General features: G+C 45.6%; 1 protein-coding gene across 1 annotated transcript; it reads left to right on the forward strand.

Annotated features, from left to right (window-relative positions):
- The first annotated feature begins 459 nt into the window (after positions 1-459).
- LOC128414581 (guanylate cyclase soluble subunit beta-2-like) lies at positions 460-25485 on the forward strand. Its single transcript, XM_053390046.1, has 16 exons — positions 460-1096; positions 2973-3046; positions 5978-6072; positions 6675-6835; positions 7322-7421; positions 8843-9063; positions 9508-9619; positions 10227-10330; positions 11271-11487; positions 12374-12694; positions 13335-13483; positions 18758-18904; positions 19989-20143; positions 21383-21597; positions 22547-22657; positions 24287-25485. The coding sequence occupies exons 1-16, from the start codon at positions 1094-1096 to the stop codon at positions 24436-24438; spliced, it is 2337 nt and encodes a 778-aa protein (XP_053246021.1). The 5' UTR covers positions 460-1093; the 3' UTR covers positions 24439-25485.
- Positions 25486-26269: the final 784 nt, after the last annotated feature.

Raw genomic sequence — 26269 nt, forward strand, 5'->3', positions numbered from 1 at the left:
GTGCCATTTCTGTTGTCTTTTTGGTTACTACTGAAGACTTTTTGGTTACTACTGAAGTGTCCTCGAAGCTACAAACATGAGTCTGACCAAACTGCGGGAGGCAGTGGGAGACAGGAGTGCCTGGCGTGCTCTGGTCCATGGGGTCACAAAGAGTCGGACACGACTAAACAACAACAACAACTGAAGACTTTCATCTTCAAACAAGCCTTTCAAGGTACAGTAGAGATCTTTCTCGGTCTGCATCTGCACTGGAAATGTCTTATCCTTTGTGTGTTCGGTGCCCTGAACTGCTTTGGGAGGAAGGGCTGCATATCGATTTAATAAGTAAACAATCTAGCTCAGTATCGCCCACACTGACCCAGCCCCACATGGAGACACAAGGGATTGAACCTGAGACCTTTTTGCATGCTAAACATGTGCTCTGTTCCAGACCTATGGCCCGTCTTCAGTTTCTGGCACCTTAAAGACTAACGAATTCATTGTGGCGTATCTTCCCTAGACCACAGCCGGTTCCATCAAATGCGTGAAATGTAATCTAAAACAGCCCGCAGGCTTGAAGGCGCCAATCAGCCTCTTCGCGGCTCTTGTGGCTCGCCATTTCAGGACCAGAGACCCCTGGACAGCGCCTCCAGTTCCGGCAGAAGCAACGACTCAGGCAAGGCAAGGCTGCGCTCCGGCACTTAGAGATGGAGGCGCTGCAGTCATGCAGCGCGCAGAAAGAGGCGCTGTTTTCGTGACGGGGCTGCTCAGATCCTAGGCAGTCAAAGGTGACTTCGTGGCAGGCCGATCGTAACCTTGCAGCGGAAGAAAGGACAGAGCCACAAGCCGGTTGTGAGGCTCGGGAGAAGGGGGTGGGTAAGGAGTGAGCATGGGGGCTGCAGGCTCGCCGCTCAGATTTCCGAGCCCTCGAGGAGAGGCTGGTTCCTTCCACGGTGTCCCGACATCCTAGCTCTCCGCCCGCGGAAAGGAGCTGGCCAGGGTCCCCGAACTAACGTGGCGTCTCCGGGGAAGGAGCAGAAAGCCAGAAGGATCACCCTGAGCGACGGGAATAAAGCAATGTTGCACGATTCTATCGCTTGAGTCATGCGCCAGAATGGTGAGTAGCGACTGTTTGTCTCCCCCACCGACCCCCAACGAGCTTCCACGGGTGGTTTTTGTTTTGAAAGTTAACAGAGGGATCCGGGATCCGGAGGAGATGCCGATGACTTTGTGTCAAATCGATTTTAGAAAAAGCCTCCGAGCAGTGGGCGGCGGGGAGGGAAGTTTGGGGGGGGGGCGTTGTTGCCAGTTTAGCTCTGTTTTGCTTTTCCCGGAGAGAAAGAAAAGCAAGGGATCATCAACTACTTTGCTCCGGAGCCGCCCTAGTAACTTTGGAGCAAGGGAGCTGAGGACCATGCTAAGGTCTTGGTAGGAGCCAGCGCCACGAGCAGAGGCGACCACGTCCACTCGACGCCCATCAGTCAAGTGGCTGGAGGGCCAGCATCAATAGATTCTGGAGATGGCAACCTGTAGCTGTCCCCTCCCTCCTCGCGTCAGTGGCCGACGTAACCTCCAGTGAAGTCCGAGGAACTGTGGCTGATGTCAATAGGGGGCGTCTGGCCGCACGTCGGTCTGGATTCAGGAGGTAGTAAATAAAATATCGTATCCCAAAGCGCACAAGCGTCTGCTCGCGCCCAGTAAAAGTCAAGAAAAGAGTATTACGCACATTCTCATTTTTTTAAATAAAAAAACTGACAAGCCCAGTTGCCCCTTTTGGTCCCCGCTTCTGCCAAAGCTGGAGTGGCTTAGAAATACGGAGAGAGGATTTGTTGTGGTGCGCTAGGACAGTGCTTGGTTTTGTCAATCTAGTTAGCGGCTTGTAGACGCATCAGCGCCGCTGGGCAGAGAGGCGCTGTGGTTACTAAGGCCGCCACCCTTTCAAGACGTGCTTATCTCTAAGCTCCGTTGCACACAGTGGGATTCGGGGCTGATTCAATTTTGCTTCACACCTCAGAGCGTTTGATGCCTTCTCCTATTTATGGATCCGGGAGGCACGCAGAAGGAGGCAAGAGAGAAAGGCTCCCTGTGCAGCAGACTTGTAAAGGGTGGGGATTGTGTAGGACATTCGTTTTTTAAGGAGCTCAGAGGGCGTCCAGAAGAAAAGTGCTTATTGATGAACTGGGGGAATAGGAAACTAAGAGGAGTGGGTGGGCAAGAGCTCACCGTAATCGTACTGACCTAAGTAGGTAATTTTGATCAGGCACTTCTTCTGGGGATACGCATCATCTGAATTACTAATCTGGACGACTATTATTGGACATCTAAAGCAGAGTCTTTTCTGATATGCTTTGTAACAGTACCAAAAAATCAAGCAGACATGCAGAGAAAGTATGCAGAGAGTGTGCCCCTGAATCAGGAAAATGGCAAATTCCTCCCTGACTTTTAAGGGAACGGTGTGTTTGTTTCCTTTGCTCCTGGTTCTGTGCTTCTGCCCAGTAAAGATGTTGAATAGCAAGAACATAGGAAACTGGTCCATCTAGCTCAGTACTGTCGGGCTGACATGGTCGCCTCAATATGTTGTTGGACTCATCAGCTACAGTCATAGGATCATAGAATGGTGGAGTTGGAAAGGACCACGAGGGTCATCTAGTCCAACCCTCTGAAATTCAGGAATCTTTTGCCCATTGTGGGACTTGAACTCACAACCCTGAGATTAAGAGTCTCATGTTCTACCAACTGATCTATCCAAGTCTGTCATGTAGACTATTATGGTACATTTTTAAAATTCTGAATTACAGCAAAATAAGCCTGAAGACACTAATAGTAAACTTCATTATCTGGCCGGTTCTGTATTTGATGCAGATTCGTTTTGCAAAAGCAAGCCAAAGTTTCATGTAATAAATATAAATGCAAATATCATCCAATGTGATGCAAATGTAGCTTTTTAAAAGAGAACATTCTATTTCCCCATTTTCATGCATTTGCTTTTGCAGTATGGCTTCATCAACACATGCCTGAAGTCTTTGGTGGTTGAAAAATATGGTGAAGAAGTATGGGAGAAATTAAGGTAATTTATACCTGGAGGAATTATTCATAGACTTTCTGTTTTGTTCCCTCTGTGATTTATAATAATAATAATAATAATAATAATAATAATAATAATAATAATAATAATAATTCAGAAACACCTTTTGAAATCTTAGGAAGTGTCCTGCAAGGTACAAGTTGACAAGTGCTTCTCTGTATGCACACCAACACACCATAGTCTTAGACATCAGGCCAGTGAATAACAGGAGCACATGGAGTTTGTCCTACTGAGGTGGATCATTTGGTCTGTCTGTCGATCCCAGTATTGTCAACCCCAACCTTTGCCAACCCTACTGCATGCCAGATGTTTTGGGTTACAACTCTCATCAGTCTCAGCCAGTGTGGCCATGCTGATGGGAGTTGTAGATCTAATCATCTAGAGACGGCACCATGTTTGCAAAGGCTACCAGAATTACTCTGCTACCAGAATTCAGAGCCTGGGATTAGGGTGGGTGGAGGGAATTGATACCGTGGCAGCATTTTGCAAAGACACAACATTACTCAGTCAGGAAAGGAATATTGTTGCATTCCACCCCAATCTCTGAGCAGTGTGAGATTCTAAGGGTCCCAGGTGTTTACTGAGGGTTCGTGTTTTCTTCGGAATGAGGGACAGCAGACACTGTGGTGTCTTCATGATATATGGTTTATTTACACATATATACAACCTGAGCCCACAATGGAGAGATTCACAGGAATTAACACCCCCAAGAGGCTTTTGCTTTCCCCAAAAGCCACAGCCTTGGATTCAAGCAGAAATCAAGCGCCTCTTTCTGTCTCTCAGGCTTCCACCTGCTTCAATTTCTCAGCTCTTGCCTTTGTCTTTCTAATTATCAGTCAGTTGAGGGACTCTGGCACCAAGCCACTTCCTTTGTTCCCTTAATAGCTCATCACCTCACCAAGAAGCTAGCCTGGCTATTCCAGGAATTAGAAGAGGGCCAAGGCAACCTAACCCTCACAACTCATAGCACTATGTACGGCCTTCAGAGCAGAGAGACTGAATGCAGGGACTACCCATTAGATTAAATCTATAGAATTGTAGCACCCCCCCAACAGAAAGTAAAAGCACATACATGCCTAACATCTGGAAGCACAAGACTCTTATAATGACTCAGCATTTGTCCTCACCCCTGAAGAAAATGCCTTTAGCCAAAGAATATTTAAGTGAAAGCAGAAGGAATACCATATTGCAGGAGAATGATTTCCCTGCTCTGAGGATAACCTGAAACAATTACTGAAACAAAGGCAAGAGATTGCCTCATCACATAACGCTACTCTCCTCTAATTGCTTTATTTGTTATGCAAAATGATACAGAATGGCATGTGGTTGGGTGAACATTTTTGTGACAGAGTAGCGGCTGAAAACTCATCATACTGGAATGAAGCCACATCAAATTTTGAAAGTATTACAGCAGGCATCCTTAGGAAGTGTTATTAACTCTAACTGAAAGCATTATACTCTCCCTCCCTCCCTCTGGACATATTCTCCAGACTGCTATGGGCTTATTCAAGGCCCACATTTTAGGAGCATAGGAATCTGCCTTATACTGAGCCACTCCGCCAGCCCATCAAGTTCAGCATTATCTATGGGTGTGCTGAGACCTGGGGATTATTACATTAGTTTCCTTGGTTATAATGCTAGTACACCTCTCCTGGTTCCCTGGTTTCTAACATTCTTTTTACATTGCATTACCTGTTGTGGTATGGAACTGTGGCTTTCTGTTAGATATACTGAGGTCCAGCTCCGAGGGCCTTCTGGCTGTTCCCTCACTGCAAGAAGTGAGATTACAGGGAACCAGGCAGAGGGCCTTCTCAGTAGTGGCACCTGCCCTGTGAAACATCCTCTCATCAGATGTCAAGGAAATAAACAACTATCTGACTTTTAGAAGACATCTGAAGGCAGCCCTGTTTAGGGAAGTTTTTAATGTTTGATGCTTTATTGTGTTTTTAATATACTGTTGGGAGCCGCCCAGAGTGGCTGGGGAAACGAGCCAGATGGGCAGCGTATAAATAATAAAATTATTGTTATTATTATTGTACAGCTATCCCACAGTAATCCTGCCAACCTAGCAGTTTGAAAGCATGAATTGCAAGTAGATAAATAGGTACCACTCTGTCGGGAAGGTAAATCTCGTTTCCGTGCACTGCTCTGGTTCCCCAGAAGCGGCTTAGCCACATGACCCGGAAGCTATACGCCGGCTCCCTCGGCCAATAAAGCAAGATGAGCGCCGCAACCCCAGAGTCATCTGCGACTGGACCTAATGGTCAGGGGTCCCTTTACCTTTACCTATCCCACAGTAAACTGCATTTGTACCAGGGACCATGGCATGACACAACAGCAGATGTCATAGGACATGTCACTACCCTTTATGCGCATGTGTGTTTCTGTTCCCTTATGATTACCTCCTGAAAATGGCGGGAAAGAACTATACCAGGGCGGAATGTCTCATTTCACTGCTTGAAGCAAAACAGGAAGTGCTGCTGTTGCTGCCACATGCCTTCTACTGATGCTGCCAACTGTTCTGCTGACACCATGCACCTTTTCGCATCTGCTGTGGGCAGAGAAGCTGCACAGCCACCAGGGCCAATTTTTGATGAGATCTCAACCAAATGGATGTAATTGTGCCCAAAATTGGCATTGGTGGTGGTGGTGCTTCTCTGCCAATGGTAGAGGTGGTGGGCATGTGGGACACCCGTGAGTGTGTTGCCCGGGGGCTTTGGCCCCCTGAAGCAGTGGCCTCACCCTCTCTAATGACTGGGCCAGCTCTGGAACTATATGCCAGAATACTGCCCAAAATTTCATCACATGGCTTGATCCTAAGAGGGGTCAGTAGTGGCAGGCCAGCTGACTGAATGAGAGACTGAACCCTAAAAATGTTATTAAAATGCCAGCAAATATTTATTTCTATTACAGAGTCCAAACTGGAGTACAGGATACCTTTTTGACTTTTGAAGTTTACAGAGATGAAATCACAATGCAGCTGATTGATAAGGCATGCAAAATGCTAGGTACGTAAGGCTTGGAAAGTAATGCAGCCCTGTCTGCACCACTCCACCAGCAGACCCTCCAAGTGTCCCTATTTTCCAGGGACGTCCCTGATTTAGAGAAGCCATCCTGGTTTCTGATTTGATCCCACTTTTCCTTAGGATGTCCCTATTTTCATTGCAGAAATGTTGGACTTATCCAACCCCCGAGCCGTCTGAAGGAGGCAATCCTGTATAGGGATTTTTTTAAAAAAATGTTTAATGTTTTCTTATGCTTTTATATATGTTGGAAGCTGCCCAGAGTTGCTGGGGCAACCCAGTAAGATGTGTGGGGTATATAATATCATTATGGAATGGGATGTCCCCATTTTCATTAAAGAAGTATTGGAGGGTCTGCATCAGCCACCACTGTAAAGCACATTTAAAGCACATGACTTTCCCCAAGGAATCCTGGGAACTGTAGTTGGTTAAGGGTGCTGGGAATTGTAGCTCTGTGAGGGATAAACTACAGTTCTTGGTGTTCTTTCGGGAAAGTCATGTGCTTTAAATGTGTGCTGCATACACAGCCCTAGTTAAACTGGGTTCTTGATCCTATAATATTAATTAATAGACAATTATTTTCCCAGATGTTCCCCCCGATATGGTCCTGAAGCAGTTTGGAGAATATTTCTTTGAATTCTGCAAGCGGTCAGGTTATGACCATATGCTGCGGACTCTGGGAGGGAACCTCTATGAATTTATAGAGAATCTGGATGCATTGCACAGCTACCTAAGTCTGTCTTACCAGGTAAGTGGAAATAACATTTGTGGTTCTACATACACAGCACATGTTCACAGCAGCATAATGTGAAATATGTCTATGATTATTATACATACTCTCACTGATTAGTTGGGTGTATTGACCTTGGGCTGGAAATATTTAGCTGCTGTTTGATTGCCTTTCTCCATTGCATATGGAGCATAGGTGCTTGAGTACAGTCAGGGTTTATTTGGGGGGGAAACAGAATCCAGAGAGATGTAACATTAACTCATGGAATGCCCCCTACCTCTTAGAACTTTGGAATACAACTTGTTTTTCTATATTTGTTCAATAGTGAGCTTAATTTCAGCCACACCTTGATTGTAATTTGGTAGAACCACCAACACAGCCCAGATCACGTGCTTAATTTGGTGCCCAGGAAGGTTGCCCATTCTGCTTCAGGGCAATATTGAAAAATGAGCTGAAATATGAGATGATAATATGAGATTATTAAGAACTCTGGGTGTTTTTCAGGAAATGAACGCTCCTTCATTTAGGGTGGAAAAGAATGAAGATGGGTCGATGCATTTGCATTATTACTCAGACAGGCGAGGCTTGTGCCATATTGTTCCAGGTATGTAGTTTCCTCTGGAATGGATTTTGAAAGGTCGAATAGTCAGCTATTGGATTAATGTGTTCTGAATGTCCTGCACACTGTGTTTTTCCCTTTACAGACCTCTTCCAAACCCTCCATTCGCTATAAACTAGCAATTGTCCTAGTGGTGTGATGTCGTGCTGATTCCTGCCATCGTTCTTATTATATATTTATTTAGAGAATAATAGCTCTGTAACAAAGACTGGCCCTCTATGCACTGACTGAAAAACAAACAAACAGGAAAAAGGACTTAGTTAAAATGTCATAAATTTACGGTTGCCATATTTCAAGATGTAAAATTCACCCCAAAGAGGCAAAAGTGATACTCAAATACACACTTTCTGGTTCTGCTGGCAAAAACCTGGATATTTTGTCAATTTTTCAAAATTCCACATGGATGCTACTATCACCGTTTGAATCCCAGACATATCTGGGAAATTCCTGACATATGATTACCCTAATAAATTGCTATGGTGATTCAGATGTTTAATTTGAAATCAATCTGGATTTGAGTTTCTTGGTGTCTCTGGTAACCTTTCTTTTACATCATGGCTGTTGGCTAGTATAATGGATGTATGATCTGTATTTTTTTATTGGTACTGTTGCTGTGGGTTTTCATGGCCTTAGGCTAGAAGAATAAACTTACATTGTTGTATCGTCTATTGGGCTGCCTTTGAAGACTTCTTGGATACTATAATTTGTCCAAATACAGCAGCTAGGCTGGTTGGTATGGATTGTGCCATCAGAGTTTGTACAACATCAGTTCTGGCATAATCCTGAAATGAAGCAAGGTGTGTCGGAGGCATTTTGGGCTTGTCTGAAGTGACGCAGGATCGCTACAAGATGGCATGTGTTGAAGCAGGAACCCCTGACGTGTTTCATGGCACATGGATGATCCAGACATGGGGGGGGGGGGATGCTGCAAACAAGTGTCTGCTAAAAGCAAAAGCAATGTCTCTAAGCTTGGTATTAGTTTAGGGTGGGGTGATGGAGGAAAGGAAAGAAAAAGGCAGAGTAGGGAGTAGGTGCAGAGGAAATTTTTTGCTCTCACTGACAAATCTAGCTTGCAATCAGAGGGATTTTTTTTTTATTTATCTAGAAAGTAAATCCCTCCCCCCCTCCCACTCCAGAAACACTTTAAAAGTATGTAGCCCCTGAGCCCCTGAACCTATTTACTTGTAATTTAGCAGATTTTCCCCAATCTTTATGGGCTACAATACCTGCAAATTTCATGCACTTCTGTTAACAGAGGGGAAAAGTTATAGCCATTCAACAAATTCCCAATTTGTAAATGGAGGCAAGAGAATGAATCAGACTCGAACCCCCAAGCATCAAACTGGTGTCCAGAACAAATCACTGCATATCCCCAATAACATCTAGTTTTTTTCTTTTTGCTTCAGGAATCATTGGTGCAGCAGCTTTGGATTTTTTCAACATTGAAATATCCATGGAAATAGTCAATCAGTCAGAAGAAGAAGAAAGAACAGGGAAAAAGGAACACATTGTATTTCTTGTGACACAAAAACCTGTATTTTCATACAGAAGGCGAAATAAGTTCTCTTCCTGTTCACCGTTCCGTTCAAGTTCCGGAACACTAGTGGAAAAACAGCTGAATAAAGAGGTACTGTGATATTCATTTTTGTATGGAGTCATGTATGTATTGGCAGGAAGACCTATATATAAAATATATAGCATCAAAGCAGTTTTAAAGTAATAGGTTGTCGTCTTCTTCTACATCATCATCATCATCATTGAAATTACTATTACTATTAGTATTGCTACTATTATTATTGTTGAAAAAAGAAAACAGGTGTCAATATAAGACACTTCATTTTCAGAATCCAGGCATATGCTCAAAACTCTGGATATTTGCTTCCAAAGAGTTTGAAACAGTGAAGGATACTGGAAGATATCCCAAGCGCATTCCAATTCAAGAGTAGGAAAAAATTTAAGTTGCTTGTGCCTTCCATTATTACATTAATTATTTTGCTGATGCAAAGACCTTGTACACTTCTCACTTTTAAAATTTTAACAGTTTGGCAATTGTTTTGGGTTCATTCCACAGGATACTGAAAGAGCCTCGAACAAGAACAGGGATAAAGCCAGCCCCCCTTCGACATGCCCTGTCAAGAAAAGTCACTGGGAAACAATTAAAGGAATTGTGACAATAGGAAAAGGTAAAAGTGTAACTTTCAAAAAAGCATTTGGCATCATTCATTAATGCTTTCAGTATGGCATTTAAAACCCAGCCTTTTTCATTAAATATTATTAATTTCTATCCCATCTTTCCTCCAAGGAGGTCAAGGTGGGGGACCTTCTTCATTTTACCCTGATAACAATCTTGTGAGGTGGGTTAGGCTGAGAGGTGATGAATGAGCTCCATGTCTGTGTTGGGATTTGAACTCTGTTCTCCAAGGTCCTAGCCAATCTAATCACTACACCATGGTGGCATCCCAGTAAAAACGACCACGTTGTATTAAGGAAAAACACAATATAATGGTTGTGTTTACATGTCATAAATTTTTATTCTTGAAAACCCTTTCCAGGTTCTAATTTATACTGGAAGCCTCTTCAGCCTGTTCTTCCAATCACATCATATTCATATACATGGAAAGTCCCCATGTACATTATTCTGGAGTTCTTGGAGGAAGACGGAGGGAAATGAATTGATTTATGAATGAGAATTAAATTATCTTGCAGAATCATGCTACCTGAATAATGGTACTGATTCTATCAGGGAATTATGGTAGGCTTGAAATTACCACCCCACCCCCCATATTGCAGGACGACTTCTGAAAGGATTTGATCCTGTCTATCCTAAGACCCTCTGCATAGATCCGAAGACATTTTGCAATGGGCTTCCTTTCCACATTGTATTTGACGAAGAGGTGAGTCAAACTAATGATAACTTGTTTCCCTACATATGTGAACCAAACATAGCCATTTTACAACACAATCTTCTGCAAAGCAACTCAGAAGAAAATCACAGTGCGTTCAGTGGGACTCGTTCCAAGACAAGTAGGCATAGGATTACAGATTCAATCACCTAATGTAATAAATTGTTTACTGCTACTGCCTACTGTTGACCTAGAAGCTTGTTCGCATGATAAGTTAACCTGAGACATTCTGTTTCATAATATATTAATACCGGGATTAATAACTACCCTTCCAGTAGTTAGCTGCTGAAAATTGCCCAGACGGCAATCAAGCTTCGTCTTATAGCCTACTTTTCACCATTATTCCAGCATGGTCCCAGTAATACTGTTACGTGAGACAATGCAAAATCCACTCCAGCCTTTAAGTAGAGAGGCATGGGATGGGGGCTGTGAGGGTGAGTGTGCTGCCTCTGCCCCCTGTCACTCTTCTGATGGTGTTCCATCAATGGTAGGCCAATCTTCTAAAGCAGGAAGCCTTCTGTCCCTTCCCTGCATGCATTCAGGGTTCTAAAATGTACAGCAAAGCTTTCATGTGTACAAGAGGCCCCCTCACTTCAGAAGATCACTCTCCAACTCATGGAGGATGGTCAGAGCAGCAGCAAGGGGTTGGAAATAGGGGACTTCCCTCTCATGTTTACTTACCTTTGGGATGGTGGACCTTTGGCCCTCCAGATGTTGTTGGACTCCAATTCCTACCAGCTCCAGCAAGCCTGGCCAATGATCATCCCTAACCTTGCCAGTGCCCTATCAACCTAGTGATAATGCTACCAGGTGGTTGGTTCTGTGGTGCTACCATTCCATGCTGGCTGCTCTCGTTCTTACTCCAGAGGTAGGATTGCAAGACACTTCTGAAGGGTGCTGATGCTAAAGAGTTGTGATTCTATCTTTTAAGCTTAGAGTGAAGCAAGCCGGAGTCAGCATTCAAAAGATCGTGCCAGGCCTTCAGACACTGGGCATTCGCCTCAACCAATATTTCAGTATCGTACGTCCTGAAGTGAAATTCACCATCTCCAGTGTCCAGAAATTTATCAACAGCCAGTTTGTTTTCCGGACCAAGAGGGAGATGATGCCAGAATCTTGGAAGCAGCGTCCTATGTTAGAACTGAGAGGTAACTCATTGTCTCCATAAATATCGGGGTCAGGCATGATTAAGGTGACTAGATGAAGAGCTGGCTGCAGGGCTGGCCAACCCTTGAAGGGTGGTGAGGCAGTTGCTTTAGGCAGCAGGCTCTGAAAAGCAGCAGATCCAGGTTCTGAGGAGTGGGACACCCACTCCCCACCCACTGTTACTCCCCACTGCCTGTCGCCTGGACAGTAGCAAATATGGGAGCACCCTCCCCCCAAATCTATTCCTACCCCCCGCCCCCGAATTCTGAAATTGTGTCTTCATTGTAATACTTGAGACAACTTTTTATATGTTTTGGGTGCTAGGATTCTTTTCCCGTGTTGCAGTCATGGGATTGGTTTTATCACGTGTTTTCATTCCACATTGTGGGAAGTGGTGGAGACAGGATGTTTTTACTACTGTGTTTCCATGATGTAGGACATTTGTCCTTTGTTCTCTCTTTGCTGTATGATGCTGAAGAGGAAGGGGCTGAGCTACGATGCTCCAAGTATATATATGTTAATAAACGTAGTTTAGCCAAAAAGCTGCGCTACTGAGTCTGAACACTGACTGCCTATACTCTGCTGATCCTGAAGTGTGCTGATGCCTCTGAGGTATCAGTTGCTGTGATGTTTGAACTGGAGAAAGATTTTGAATCTCCCGACTGACCAGGGGGGAGAGAACATGACAGTAGGGCATGTGTCTCTGCTAGACTCCTACTTGTGTGTAGGACCTCCTGACACTGGGTGGAGTAGAAGTCTAGTGAAGGGTTGAAAGTTTAACAATGCAGATATAATCTAGAGGGAAAGAACAGCAACCAAAAACTTAAATAACTAGAATGAATGGCATGAAGGAAAAGTACCTGTGATTCTGTATTTTTTTTTAATCAGGTCAGATGATTTGGATGGAGCCTGTCCAGTGCATGCTGTACCTTTGCTCCCCTCTCCTGCGCACGCTGCATGAGCTGGAAGAGAGGCACATGCACATCGCCGACATTGCCCCCCACGATGTTACCAGGGATTTGATCCTTCTGAACCAGCAGCGGCTGGCTGAGATGGAGCTGTCCAATCAGCTCGAGAGGAAGAAAGAGGAGCTGCGGATTCTGTCAAAGCATCTCGAGGAGGAGAAGAAAAAGACGGAAGCCCTTCTCTATGCCATGCTCCCAAAGCATGTGGCCAACCAGCTCAAAGAAGGGAAACGAGTCGAGGCAGGTGAATGAGCGTGAGGCAGATAAAACACTTGGGGCCAATGTGCAGGTGCTTAGCTTTTAAGGAAGGCCAAAATGAGAAACTTCAGAGAAAAATTGGTCCAGGCTCCCTTTCCCCCTTACTCTAATGTTGCCATTAGCCATTCATTTTAACGCCAAGGGTTGGAAACTTGGGGTCCTTCACAAATTTGTTGAACTTCAGCTCCAGTCTCCCACCCAGACAGTATGGCTAATAGTCAGGGAAGAAGGTAGTTCATTGGTGTTCCCCAGAGCACCTCCATTGTTTAGAGGGCACATACTTCTAAATATCAGATGCTGGGGAGAAAGAACAAGGGAGGGCTGTTCTCACCAGGTCTTGCTTTGGAAGCTTGTAGGAAGCATCTGGTTCTCCACTGTGAAACTAAATGCTGGACCAGATGAACTTTTGATATGATCTAGCAATGCTCTTCTTGTTTTTATATGGATGGAGAGTTAAGCATGTGCTGTGCAGGTGCATGAATTTTAGCTACATAATTTATTTATTTTTTATTAGAAGATCTAGATATCTAGGAATGAATGAATAACTTGAGTATAGGTACAAGTCTTGACCACATTTATTCACTAAACTATCCCCACTCCTAACCTTTGTCCTTTTGGGCTTGCAGGAGAGTTTAAAGAGTGCACCATATTATTCAGCGATGTTGTAACTTTCACCAACATTTGTGCCCAGTGCGAACCTATTCAGATTGTCCTCCTGCTAAATGCGATGTATCTGCGATTTGACAGGCTGACCACAGTGCATGATGTCTACAAGGTCAGTGACAAATGTTCAGCCACAATTTCATGAAAGTGATGTTAGGGGGAAAGATGTCAAGGACCATTTCTACCCCCTCCTCTTCCTCCTCCCCCCTTGGTACCTTGTAATTCCCTGCTCTCTTTGGCTCCACCTTCTCAGCAGCCCCTATAAAAGAAAGGAGAAAAGAGATGGGTAAAATTCTCCTGTCTTATTCCCGATACCTGGGCTCTGATGCCCCCATTCCTTTTGCTTTGCTCTGCCTGAATCCTGTCTAAAGTGTGTGCATCTTCTCCATCTGCTTACCCTTAATGTGTGGGTGGGGGCGGAAATGTCTTTGCGATGACAATGTGGGCAAGGCTCTCGCATGCCCACTGCAGCCTGTTGAAAGACATCAGGTGGGCCTGAGGGAGTGGGATGCAAGTAGCAGCAGCAAAATGCACAAAGGAAGTTGAGGAGGAAGTGTGCTGACTAGCCCACAGAAGCAAGGGAGAGATAAAAAGCAGAGGTGACCTCTGGCCCCATGAAGTTGTTTGGAAGGAATATGAATTGAGAGTGGGAGAATAGGAAAATGGGGTGCGGGGAGGAGTGGTAGAGATAAAGCAGAAGGTCAGGGTGAGACAGCTGTGAGAGAAACATCTGTGAAAGAAAGGGATAGCTGGGGGGGGGCAGTAAATCTGAGGTTACAAACTCTGTGGCAAGCCTGAGATGCCAGAGAGAATTTATGAGGACTGCATATAACAAAGAGGATCCTGTGCTGAGAAGCTACTAGGGAAAATCTGGAGTAAGGAACCATTCTTGGACTCTGAGGTCACCCTGTGTGTTGTTATAGGGAGCAAGAATCCTGATGGTTTTCCTCTGAGGCCCTGGTCCATTCTATGGCATCTGTGCACTGGCTTATCAGTAGCTGTATCAGAAGAGAGGGTGGCCGTGATTTTAAAAAAACGCCGCGCAAAATCACAAACAGAATGCATTGTAATGCTTTAGTTTCTTGAAGAACAAAAAAAGTTTACATTATTGTTCAAAACAGCAATGTTACATGTTAAAATAATTTGAATATCAGAAATGTGAGAATTCTATGCTAACGGTATTTCACACTAACTCTCTCTCCCTGAAACCAGATCTTAAAATAATTAGGCAAGTCCTAACGCGGGTGGCGCTGTGGGTAAAAGCCTCAGCGCCTAGGGCTTGCCGATCGAAAGGTCGGCGGTTCGAATCCCCGCGGCGGGGTGCGCTCCTGTTGTTCAGTCCCAGCGCCTGCCAACCTAGCAGTTCGAAAGCACTCCCGGGTGCAAGTAGATAAATAGGTACCACTTTATAGCGGGAAGGTAAACGGTGTTAGGAGAGGCTCAGAACTTACAGGGTTAAGAGTTCTGAGTGATGACGCCTCACATTCTTCGAGGCGTGGCAAAAGAACACTGACGCAAGTGGGAGTGTTCTGTATCTCTGAGTGAGAGAGAAACTCTGTCTGCGTGTTTGCTCCGTTGAGCAAGCAAGATGGGTGAACTGTCTCCAGGCAGGAGATTTATAACTGTTGTGTTTTGCTAAGGAATAAAGACTTTAAAGATAAGGAGACTGCTAAGTGTCAGCCTGAGTTACTGCCACCGCACGAAGAACGTTCAAGCTTCTGTTCCGCTGTGTTTTACGCTCTGCTGAGTCAAAGGTCCCGGGGGAAAGACCAGAGCTGCGCATGAGGAAGTGTGCCGGACCCCCCTGGACGTAATTGACCCGAATAGGTTATGGAGGTCAGCAATAAAGATAAGCAACGTTCGTGCGTGTGAGGAGGCTGCAGCCGGAGACCAGCCGATGAGACGCTGGGAAAGAGAAACTGCAGGCAAAGAGGCAGAGGCCAGCAGCCAAAGGCCAGCTAAGGAGTAGCTGGAGCCAGCCGGGAGGAGCTGAGATCTGCCGGACCGGGAGGTACCTGTAAGTAAGCTGGGCCCCCGGGGAGAGATGGCAGACAGCCAGAAGTCGTCAATCCCTTTTGATAAGGTGGACGGGAGCAAGCCCTGGGCCGGGAGAAGGCAGGCACTGAAGAATGCAGTGGGAGCCAGGCGAGAGGGGGCTGAGAATTGCTCTGAGGAAGCACCATGCCCAAGAAGCCCAGAGGGGGCTAGACGCCAGCCTGAGGGACGCCCAGAGGGGGCCAGATGCTGCACAGAAGCTGGGGAACGCCCAGAGAGCCCAGGAGGGGCTGAGGAATGCCCAGAAGGCCCAGAGGGGGCTGGGACTGTGTTGGAGGGCTGCCGGAATGCCCCTACATATGAGCTGCATGCTGGAAAGCTGCTGGAAGCTGGGAAGAGGAAAGCAGTGGCTAGCTGTTCCTCTGGAGGCTGTGCACCAAAGTTTGGGGGTGCAGGCCAGAAAGGCCATTCCAAGGGTCTTGAGAGTGCCCAGGCTGTTTGGCAGGAGCTGGAGGGGGTTTGCAGAGAAACCACAGCAGAAGCCAAAAGCCATTTTCCCAACAGCAGAAAAGCCTCAAGGAGGAGTGCTGCTGGAAAGGTTGGGGGGGCACTGACGTCCAAAGGCAAGTTTGAAAAGTTTTCCATTCGTTGCTGTTTTGTTTGCGGTTCTCCGGAGCACCTGCGCCGAAGCTGTCCACAGCGAGACAAAGGGCAGGAAAGTCCCAAGGACATTTCCCATGGGAACCAGTCGGGTTTCCATGGCAACAGCGCAGGCAGGCGGGAGAGCGTTTATCAACTGTCTGCTTCGATGGCTATTGTGGAAAACACCACCTGCAACGAACGCCCCAAGGTCGGGGGGAGCAGGAAGTCAGTTGCTAAGGCACCAAAGAAGGACAACTCCGGAGGGGGGAGAGTGCTACGTTGGGTTGTTGACTCGGCTGCGAATGCCCATTTGGTCACAGCGCCACCTGATGGACAAATGTGGAACTGCAAGGCTGTTTCAACTGAGAAAACAGTTAGATTTGCTACAGGTTCACAGGGACGTGTAACCCATGTTTCTAATATGTTTGTCTCTTTTTTACAGGCTGAATTGAAGGTTTATGTTCTCCCTGAGATAAAACATTGCCTGCTGTCTGTACCATGTCTTTTACAGGAGGGATATTCTGTGAGTTTTGAAAAAGATGTTTGCACAATTTCCAGAGGTGGAAAGCAACTGGTACGTGTTGGAAAAAATCAGAACAACCTCTTTGTTCTGGAAACTCCACTGGAGGAAAAGGGAGTGGGGAACACTCATGTTTCATGTGCTTGCGTGTGGCACAAAAGGATGTCACATGGGTCCTGTGAGGACGTTCAGATGTTATCAGAGTGCACCAAAGGTTGCAAGGTAAAAGAATGTGGTCAACCTTTGAATTGCAAGGCTTGCAGTAAAGCCAGAAACAAGGGATTTAGCCATCCCAGGGTGGAGAGAGTGACCACAAGGCCTTTTGAGCTTGTGCATGCAGACCTTTTAGGTATGCCACAGCCAAGTCTGGGCAAGGCCAAGTGGCTGATGGTGCTGACAGATGATTATACTAGGAACTCCTGGGCTTTTTCTCTGAAAACGCAGGAGGAAGCAGCGCAACTGATCAAAGATTGGGTTGCGGAGGTGGAACTAAGGTTTTCCACCAAGGTGCAAGGTTTCCAGTTTGACCGAGGTTCAGAGGTCACTGGGTCTGCTCTAAAGGGTTTCTTTCGCCAGAGGGGGATACGTCACAAGGTGACTTCTCCTCAGGAGAGTGGCGTGGCAGAGCTGAGGAGTAAAGCTCTGGTTCGAGCATCCGAGATTCTACTGGATGACTCTGGTTTGCCTCACAGTTTTTGGGGGGAGGCGGTAAAAACGGCCAATTTCTCGATGAACAGGTGCTACAATGCAGTGGTAGGTGACACCCCATATTTCTTGCTCAACGGACAAAAGCCACAGGTGCATTTCTTCCGTTCGTTTGGTTGCAGGGCCATGGTGCCTGTACCAAAGTGGTTGCAGCAAGAGGGTGGTCCAAAGTACCAGGAAATGATCTTCTGTGGATATGAGCCTGCGACAAAAGGGTGGAGATTCGCATATCCAGAAGGTGATCAGACCAAGCTTCTGGTCAGTAAACAGGCTGAGTTCTTTGAGCAGGATGGTTGGGCAAGGCGCAAAGTGCGCTCTGACACTGTCTCAGATTGTCTGTCTGACTCTGAGGAGGAAAGAGAGCCAGAGCCTGAACCTGTTGGTGGAGACCAAGTCCCAGAACAGAGTAGGGCGTCTCCACAGGTTGTTAAGGGAGTGTCCAAGAGTGAGCCCTCATCTCCTGTGCGCATAATGGAGAAAGCTCACAGAAGTGTCAAGTCAGAGGGGGAGTCTTCTGATGAGGAAGACGCACATGCTGGCCCCAGTGGGTCAAAAGGAGCACCCCAGTTTGTGCCCAGGCGGTCATCGCGGGCTACAAAGGGAATTCCACCTGAGAGGTTTCAGGTCACAAATGCGTGGGTTGGTTTCACACAGTGCGAACCTGAGGTTCGTGAGGTTCAACAGGTGCCTAACAACGATGCCAGGAAGGGGCGGAAGGCAATGGGGAAGGTGTTGAACACTCAGAAGTCCTCTCAGAACGTGATTCGAGAGGGGGTGTTAGGAGAGGCTCAGAACTTACAGGGTTAAGAGTTCTGAGTGATGACGCCTCACATTCTTCGAGGCGTGGCAAAAGAACACTGACGCAAGTGGGAGTGTTCTGTATCTCTGAGTGAGAGAGAAACTCTGTCTGCGTGTTTGCTCCGTTGAGCAAGCAAGATGGGTGAACTGTCTCCAGGCAGGAGATTTATAACTGTTGTGTTTTGCTAAGGAATAAAGACTTTAAAGATAAGGAGACTGCTAAGTGTCAGCCTGAGTTACTGCCACTGCACGAAGAACGTTCAAGCTTCTGTTCCGCTGTGTTTTACGCTCTGCTGAGTCAAAGGTCCCGGGGGAAAGACCAGAGCTGCGCATGAGGAAGTGTGCCGGACCCCCCTGGACGTAATTGACCCGAATAAACGGCGTTTCTGTGTGCGGCTCTGGCTTGCCAGAGCAGCTTCGTCACGCTGGCCACGTGACCCGGAAGTGTCTCCGGACAGCGCTGGCCCCCGGCCTCTTGAGTGAGATGGGCGCACAACCCTAGAGTCTGTCAAGACTGGCCCGTACGGGCAGGGGTACCTTTACCTTTACCTTAACTAATATCATAATTCATTCATTCATTTATAAAAGTATTTATAGTGTTAACACGCCACCCCAATCTCTGAGCGGTGTGATGTTCCAGGGGTTCCAGGCACTTACCCTGGAATAATAATAAGCTCAGGCAGAGACTATTGGCATGGCAGGGTTTATCTGCTTCTTTTTTTAAAGGTGGAAACCATAGGAGATGCCTACATGGTAGTGGGGGGTGTTCCTGTGCCTGTATCCACACATGCTGAACGGGTTGCCAACTTTGCGCTGGGAATGATCATAGCTGCGAAAGACATAAAGAATCCAGTGTCTGGGAATCCTATTCAAGTGAGTAGCTAATAGACACATGCACATCATCTGCTTACTATTTGCAAATGGAGATGGCGCAATGTAGGGCCATAATGATCAGCAATCTCAGACTTGATTTGTGCGTCATGTGCAGTAAATTGTAGGCTTCTAGGCTGTCATAATAAAAAAAGCCAGTATGTAAAAGATCCCGTTGGTTGGCTCGACAAGTTCGCTGGGATGACTAAAGACCAACGTCCCAAAGGCCATCAGTTCTTGTCAATTGCAAGATATTTAATGTGCACACAGAGCTCTGAACCCTGCAAGGGTACCATAATTCAGTTCAAGGGAACAGGAAGCTTTGCTCATGCAAAGGGATGAGTGTGTGGAGCTGGCTTGTGCATTAACACAACAGGGATCCCTGATCATGCAGGAGGGCTAGTCTCTGCACACAGATTTGGACTGGGGGATATATGGCTAAAGGTTCTGTTTTTATATGTGAGATACAAGGGCTAGAAGGACAGGAGACCATGAGCACACACAAATGTCTCTGCAGGATTGGTCTTGAGGCCTGAGATTCCCCCATTCCAGTTATAGAAGTTCCCATTTTGTGTACTCAATAACTCCATTTTCTTTTAAAGGGTTGGGGATGTTGAGCAAGACCTTCCTGGTAGATTGTGTCCTCCTGTGTCAGCTGTAGTAATGTCCTTGCAAGCGTGATCGAGAGAATTGCACTTATTTTCAGACCTTTGAATTCAGGGCTAGAGCTTCAGTTTCTGTCTCTCAGAAAGAACAGCCTGATAGATTTGCTTCCCACCATGCACCACAATGCTTATGAATAGTGTCAATTTTTATGAAGAATTACTATGGCCTGGGTTCAAGAGGGCTTAGAAGCTATTTTGGCATGTAAGCAGTATATAACATTGTTATTGTTATTGTTATTGTTATTGTTATTGTTATTGTTATTGTTATTGTTATTATTGTTATTATTAAACAGAGTTCATCATAGGGAACTGTGGATTATGGCTTGTGACTGTTTAGTTTGTGTTTAGAACTTATGGATAGATTGTGCTTGAAATGAAACCTGTTGTGGAAGTGATCTTTTCCCCAAAAAACTCTTGCTCAGATCAGAGTTGGGATCCACACAGGGCCTGTCCTTGCTGGAGTTGTTGGAGAAAAAATGCCACGTTATTGCTTGTTTGGAGACACAGTGAATATAGCATCCCGGATGGAGAGCCATGGGGTACCAAGCAAAATTCACCTGAGTGCCAGCGTTCATCAGTGAGTAAGCTCTGAGACAATCCATTAATAGTGCTTTGCACTGAACTCTTGACTTGGCATAGGGCTGTTAATGGCTACTATTCATAAGGAATAGATTGCCTCCTGTATCAAAGGCAATATGTCTCTGAATATCAGCTGCTGGGGAGCACCCACCCCCACCCACCCTTGTGATAGGATAGTGTCTGCTTTCTTATTGGAGCTACTTTAAAAGTATTTAGATTTGTTCCCAAATTAGTGGAGTTAATTACCAAATGTTCCCTTCCTACAAAAATACATGTCATTTACATTTTGGCTGTTGAGCTCTACTTTACTGGGGAATGGTGATTTTTGTGGTTGTGGTTTTGAAAATACAAGATAGATGATGGCACGATTTAGAGCACAGAAGTTCCTAAAATGGTTTGTTCACAGATGATGGTGACCTAGCTATATCAACATCATCCAAAAAGAATCCTTAGATTCTGGGTGTAGATTCAACCTTCCACACTCAAGATCCCCTAGGGTTAACGTGAGATCCTTGTTTTGCTGAAAATTGCAGTGGGATCATTTTTAGTGCAGCAATTTGGGTGGTGACATGGAATGTCTTGTTTGTCTCCCCTGGCTGAGATGTACTTTAAATGCATGTTACAAGAGAACAATGTGGAGAAAGGCATTAATGTAGACAAGAAGCCTTATAAGAATCCTTGCTTCTGTGAAGGGATGAATTACTGCAATAAAATGCATGTTTCCACCTGCGTTTTCTGCATTTTAAAGAAAATAGCCATTGACTTTAATTAATTCTGAATGAGTGTTTTGTTTTTTTTAGATTCTAGTATTTATTTATAGCATCCTACCTGAATGGGCCCCACCAATTTGCACTGAACACTGGGACATAAGCATCATTGTATAAGAACAGTGATATTGCTAAGTGCTGACGAAAGGGCAGGCACAGTTCATGCCATTCAGGACACTGTCATAACACCACTAATATTTCAGGCAGGTGCAGAGCCTGTGCTTGAAGGTGTTGGGCTGTGAGTTCAGAGCCATCTTTCTATAGCCATGAGTCATTCTGGAAGGCAAGCATTTCAATGCATGTCGTTTTATAGGCTTCTGCTAGTTAAATTACCATTGTGTCACCATTCCAGGTCTTTCAACAGAACCTAAGCTATGTTGAACTTTCCACATTAGAGGCTGATATAATTATTGTCATTGCGCCATTTTCATAACCCACTGCTTAGATGTGCTGCTTTATTTATGTTTCAGGTGCCTAAAGGACAAGAATTTTGAAATGATGGAAAGGGGAGAAATTGATGTAAAGGGCAAAGGGAAAATGCACACTTACTTCCTGGTCCAGAATACAATGGCAACTGAGGATGAGGTCATGGGAAGACCACCGAGGGATCCTGTTCCCAGCCATGAATCTGCTCAACTGTCTCTCGAGTGCAGCGCTGAAGCATTCCTAAGCACATGTCCACAAGGTAGAGGAAGGAGAACAAATGGACTCCTTTTTATTTCATCATTTTGCTGTTTCTGATGCTCAGGCCATGAGTGCCCTTGCTTATGTTGTCAGCAGGGCATGACCCATCATGCACTTTATCACATACACAGCCCAACAAGATAACAACAAGAATCCGCCCACAGCACAGGAATCAATCTGCAATCATAGCAATCAACACACACACACACACACACACACACACACACCCACACCACACACACACCACTCAAACACAAAAACAAATCTCACTACAGCCAGCCAAAGACAACCAATCACACCCTAGGCTACCCCCAACATCTCTCACTACCAAGGAAATACAACAAGCAAATAGTAAGAGAACCCACATGTGATGCTGACCAAAACCCCACACATACACTAAGTAGAAGAATAGAAGCATGGCCACCCCACCCCACCCCACTCACCATTCCTCCCTCCACCTCTTCCTCCCTTTTCTTCCTAATGTAACGCTAATGTCTCACAACAAATGAAACTGATCTGTAGAAAACACAGCTTGAAAAAAGAGACATTGCGGGTATTTTTGTAAACTAAGAAATCTTAATAAAAATATATTTGAGAGAGAGAGAGAGAGGGAGGAAGAGAGAGATCAGCAGGCTTGAGGGAACTCCAAAGTTAACAGAAGCATAATTTATATATATATATATATATATATATATATATATATATATATATATATATTGGGAAACAAGGGACTCCAAGGGAAGTGAGCAAGCTAACCATGGAAAGCTGACTGAATTTTGAGGGGTGGGGAACAGAAAACCAGGTGGAAGGCAAAACAACATGGAGTATTGTGTTGGAGGACATGGCTGACTTACTGGAAAAGTTAACAGGAGAAGCCATACTGCAATATTTTGATGCAGGACCCAGCTGTAAAAAATAAATGACACGTACCTATTTCTATTCCTTTTCAGATTCAGATGAGACATCGCTTCCTATCATAGCAATGAAATATGCAGATAGCCCCATGGAACCACACGCCAGCGTCAAAGGAAGAAATGAATCAAGAACAAAGGACTTAGCAGGTACAGGGGTACCTCGGGTTACATACGCTTCAGGTTACATATGCTTCAGGTTACGGACGCTTCAGGTTACAGACTCCGCTAACCCAGAAATAGTACCTCGGGTTAAGAACTTTGCTTCAGGATGAGAACAGAAATCGTGCTCTGGCGGTGCAGCAGTAGTGGGAGGCCCCATTAGAGAAAGCGGTGCTTCAGGTTAAGAACAGTTTCAGGTTAAGAATGGACCTCCAGAACGAATTAAGTTCTTAACCTGAGGTACCACTGTATTAAGAAGTCAGGCAGAAGTTAGGGTTTGTGGGAATGGGGCTATGATACACCCCACCTCGGGGGTGGGGCAATGGTCCCGAGGGGCTCTATCCTTGGTAGCAGTGACCAAGGCCAGCAGCCAAGCTGCCTGCCCAGCCCCGCCAAGCCGCCTCCCACCCACTCAATGGGTCTCCTCGCAGGAAGGCAGGGAGGGAAGAGGTGGAGACAGAGAATGACAATAGAAAGAATGTAATCTGGGGCATGGAAGGGCACCCTGCCACCACCATCAAGAGTAGGATGGGTGGCAGAGGGAAGAGGGCAGCAACGTGGGGGGCACAGTGTGATGATTTGCCTTGCCCCCACCCTCCCAGGGACAGTCCTGCCAGGATTCCAATAACTTCAACCTTTGATGGGAGACACAGCAGTCATGTTTGCCTTGTTGCCCTGCACTAAGAAATAACTTGATGTTGATAAATAACTCTATGATTCTATGATACTGACATCATATGATGCACCAGTTTGCATTCACGCTACTGGCTCTCAAATCACAGCACATTCAAGTTAGTGGCTGAGTAGAGGCATAGCAAGGGTAGGTATTCATTTGGGAAGAAGGAAAACAGTCCAACCCACAAACTAACCTATAGCTTCTGGAGATATTTCAAGGCAAGCAGCCTGGCTTTTGCTTGTTTTAGCTTTGGGTTTTATGTACATTCTCATGTTACTAGAGAGATGAAGCTCTGTGTTAGAAAATGCATGCAGTATAAAATGATTGAACTATGGTGCAAATGTCTTTTCTTTTCTTTTGTCAAGAATACATGGTCTGAAAAGCCATAGCATATATTAGACGAAAAAAATGCTCATTCAAACTTTATATCAGTATTTCTATCCAGCAGGTCTTGTGGCCCCTGTGAAATGGGAGGCTGTTTCAGAGTAGCTTTTTAAGAAAATCTCTCAATGTGTTCTAAGCAAAATCTTTGTCCTACAGTACTCAAATATATATTGATGAGGCAAGAAGACACCTAAAAAGGGTTTATTCTCCACAGAGTGGAGTGTGGAGGGGTGTTGGGAGAGGATTCCTTCAAGATAACACTGAGATAGCCAACACGGTGCCCACTAGATGTTGTCGCACTACAACTCCCATCATGCTGGCTGGGGGTGATGGGAGTTGGAGTCCAATAACATCTGGAGGGCACTGCATTGGGTATCCCTGATGTAGCACATAGCACCTGGCACTGAAAACAGAGCTTCTCATTGCGGTTCCCTCCATTCTCAGGCTTTAAAATGACCCCAGATTTTCAAGATCATGTTAGACTCAGGCTTGATGCTGTTATTAAGACAGGGCCCGCCATCTTTAAGAGCTCTCATGGAAGGAACATGTCTTTACAGGCAAACCTCGTGATTCAGAGACCAATGTAAGTCTCCATGGTGACCAGCAGTCAAGCAAAGATCCTTATCATCTTACACAAGGCAGAAGCAAGCCAGCAGCAGCGGCGCCGCGGATCAGGAACGTCCGATCCAATTTCTGCAATTTGCTTTAAGAAGCTCCTGAGTTTTAAAGTCGAAGAGTACAAGTGTGTTCTGTAATGTAATGTTTTGCTGTTGCTCTCCTGGAGTCCTGACTTCGCATACAGTAGTAGTACATCAAGTGCACCGATATTGACATATTTTGAAATCACTGGTAGCAATAATGAAGCAAACTCTGGGTATTTCCCTGTTTGCAGTCTTGACTTGTTTTCTGTGTATGAACATGACACATCTTGTTGTGTGAGATTGAAGGGAGTTGTGCTCCAGATGTCCGCGTATTTAAAAGTCTTTGTCACCTTATCCCCAAACTGTGTTTGACTTCCAAAAAAAGAAAAAGAAAGTAGAAACATAGGAGGATATAATTGGCATGGCAGTGCATTTAAGCTTTACTAAGGGCTCATCCAGACTTTGCTTTTGTGCTGTGTTTTCTAGGCACAGCTCTGCGCTTTAAAGCTCTGTGCTCAAGTGCTCCGCCCCGCCCCCAGTGCTTTCCCCACAAAATCCCACTCTTTACCACTGAATCAGAGCAAGTGGCAAATTGCCATTTGTTCCGATTCAGTGCTAAAGTCTTCCTGGGGAAAGTGGTGGAGGAAAACAAAGAGCTCAGACATGGGCCAGGAATGGGCCTGTGCCTGGGAAAGCATGGGGCAAAAGGTGAGTGTGGATGACCCCTAAGACAATGGTCAGTGGAAGCTGTTTCACTTAGAATTTAAATTGCCCAATATCCTCTGCCCCTCTTGCTCTCTACACCCACATACACAAACAGTATGATATAGGGATCTGCGTGTTTTCCTTTTAAGGATGAAAGCAGCCCAGAGAAGGATTTGCAGCTGGAAGGAAAGAGTTACATAGCTCCTTTCCCCTCCCCTCAGTCCTGTAAAAGGTAAAGGTAAAGGGACCCCTGACCATTAGGTCCAGTCGTGGCCGACTTTAGGGTTGCGGCCCTCATCTCGCTTTATTGGCTGAGGGAGCCGGTGTACAGCTTCCAGGTCATGTGGCCAGCATGACGAAGCTGCTTCTGGTGAACCAGAGCAGCGCACGGAAACGCCGTTTACCTTCCCGCCTATTTATCTACTTGCACTCTGACGTGCTTTCGAACTTCTAGGTTGGCAGGAGCAGGGACCGAGCAACGGGAGCTCACCCTGTTGCGGGGATTCGAACTGCCGACCTTCTGATCGGCAAGTCCTAGGCTCTGTGGTTTAACCCACAGTGCCACCCGTGTCCCCTCAGTCCTGTACTAGGCCCTGAAACACCTTCATTAGCATTGCATGGAAAAAAAGAGAACATAATGTATTTTGATTTCACCCACAACTGTTTTATATCTTAGTTTTACCCATGTTAGTAAAAATCAGAAAAGGTTAGCAGCCATGGTTGCCATGCATAGCTCACTGGAAATTGATGGCTGGTTTCCAAGCAAATTCCATATATGCAGATCTGTATGAGTGTCACTGTGAAGGCACTTTCCTGGTGTTTGGTATAGTTTCTACTTGGACAATAAATGTTTTATATGAGACATCAAATTAGCACTTGCTTTTGTGACATGAAAGGAAGCGCCTATCATTTGCAAAGCGATCTTTTAGTAAGAATGTCATTCTTTGCCAAAGGCCTCATTTTTGTGAAATGTTTCAAGTAGGGAAAACCCAACTCCCTCAACAATTCCTCATAAGCACCATCACCTCTCTGGATCTGGACCCCACACCTCTGTTGATGCAGCCCAGAACAACAGCAGCCTTTTTTGCTGCTGCATCACACTGTTGACTCATGTTAAGCCTGTGGTCCACCATGACCCCTAGAACCTCATGCATCCCCGACAAGCCAGATGTTGCCCATCCCATACCTGTGAAG

This window comes from Podarcis raffonei, chromosome 5 (genome assembly GCF_027172205.1).
Source record: "Podarcis raffonei isolate rPodRaf1 chromosome 5, rPodRaf1.pri, whole genome shotgun sequence".
Classification (NCBI taxonomy): Eukaryota; Metazoa; Chordata; class Lepidosauria; order Squamata; family Lacertidae; genus Podarcis; species Podarcis raffonei.

Excerpts from the sequence above, each read along its gene's own strand:
- LOC128414581 (XM_053390046.1), top strand. Across the intron at positions 6,836-7,321 it reads ACCTAAGTCTGTCTTACCAG|GAAATGAACGCTCCTTCATT; the intron begins GTAAGTGGAAAT and ends GGTGTTTTTCAG. Across the intron at positions 12,695-13,334 it reads AGGGAAACGAGTCGAGGCAG|GAGAGTTTAAAGAGTGCACC; the intron begins GTGAATGAGCGT and ends TTGGGCTTGCAG.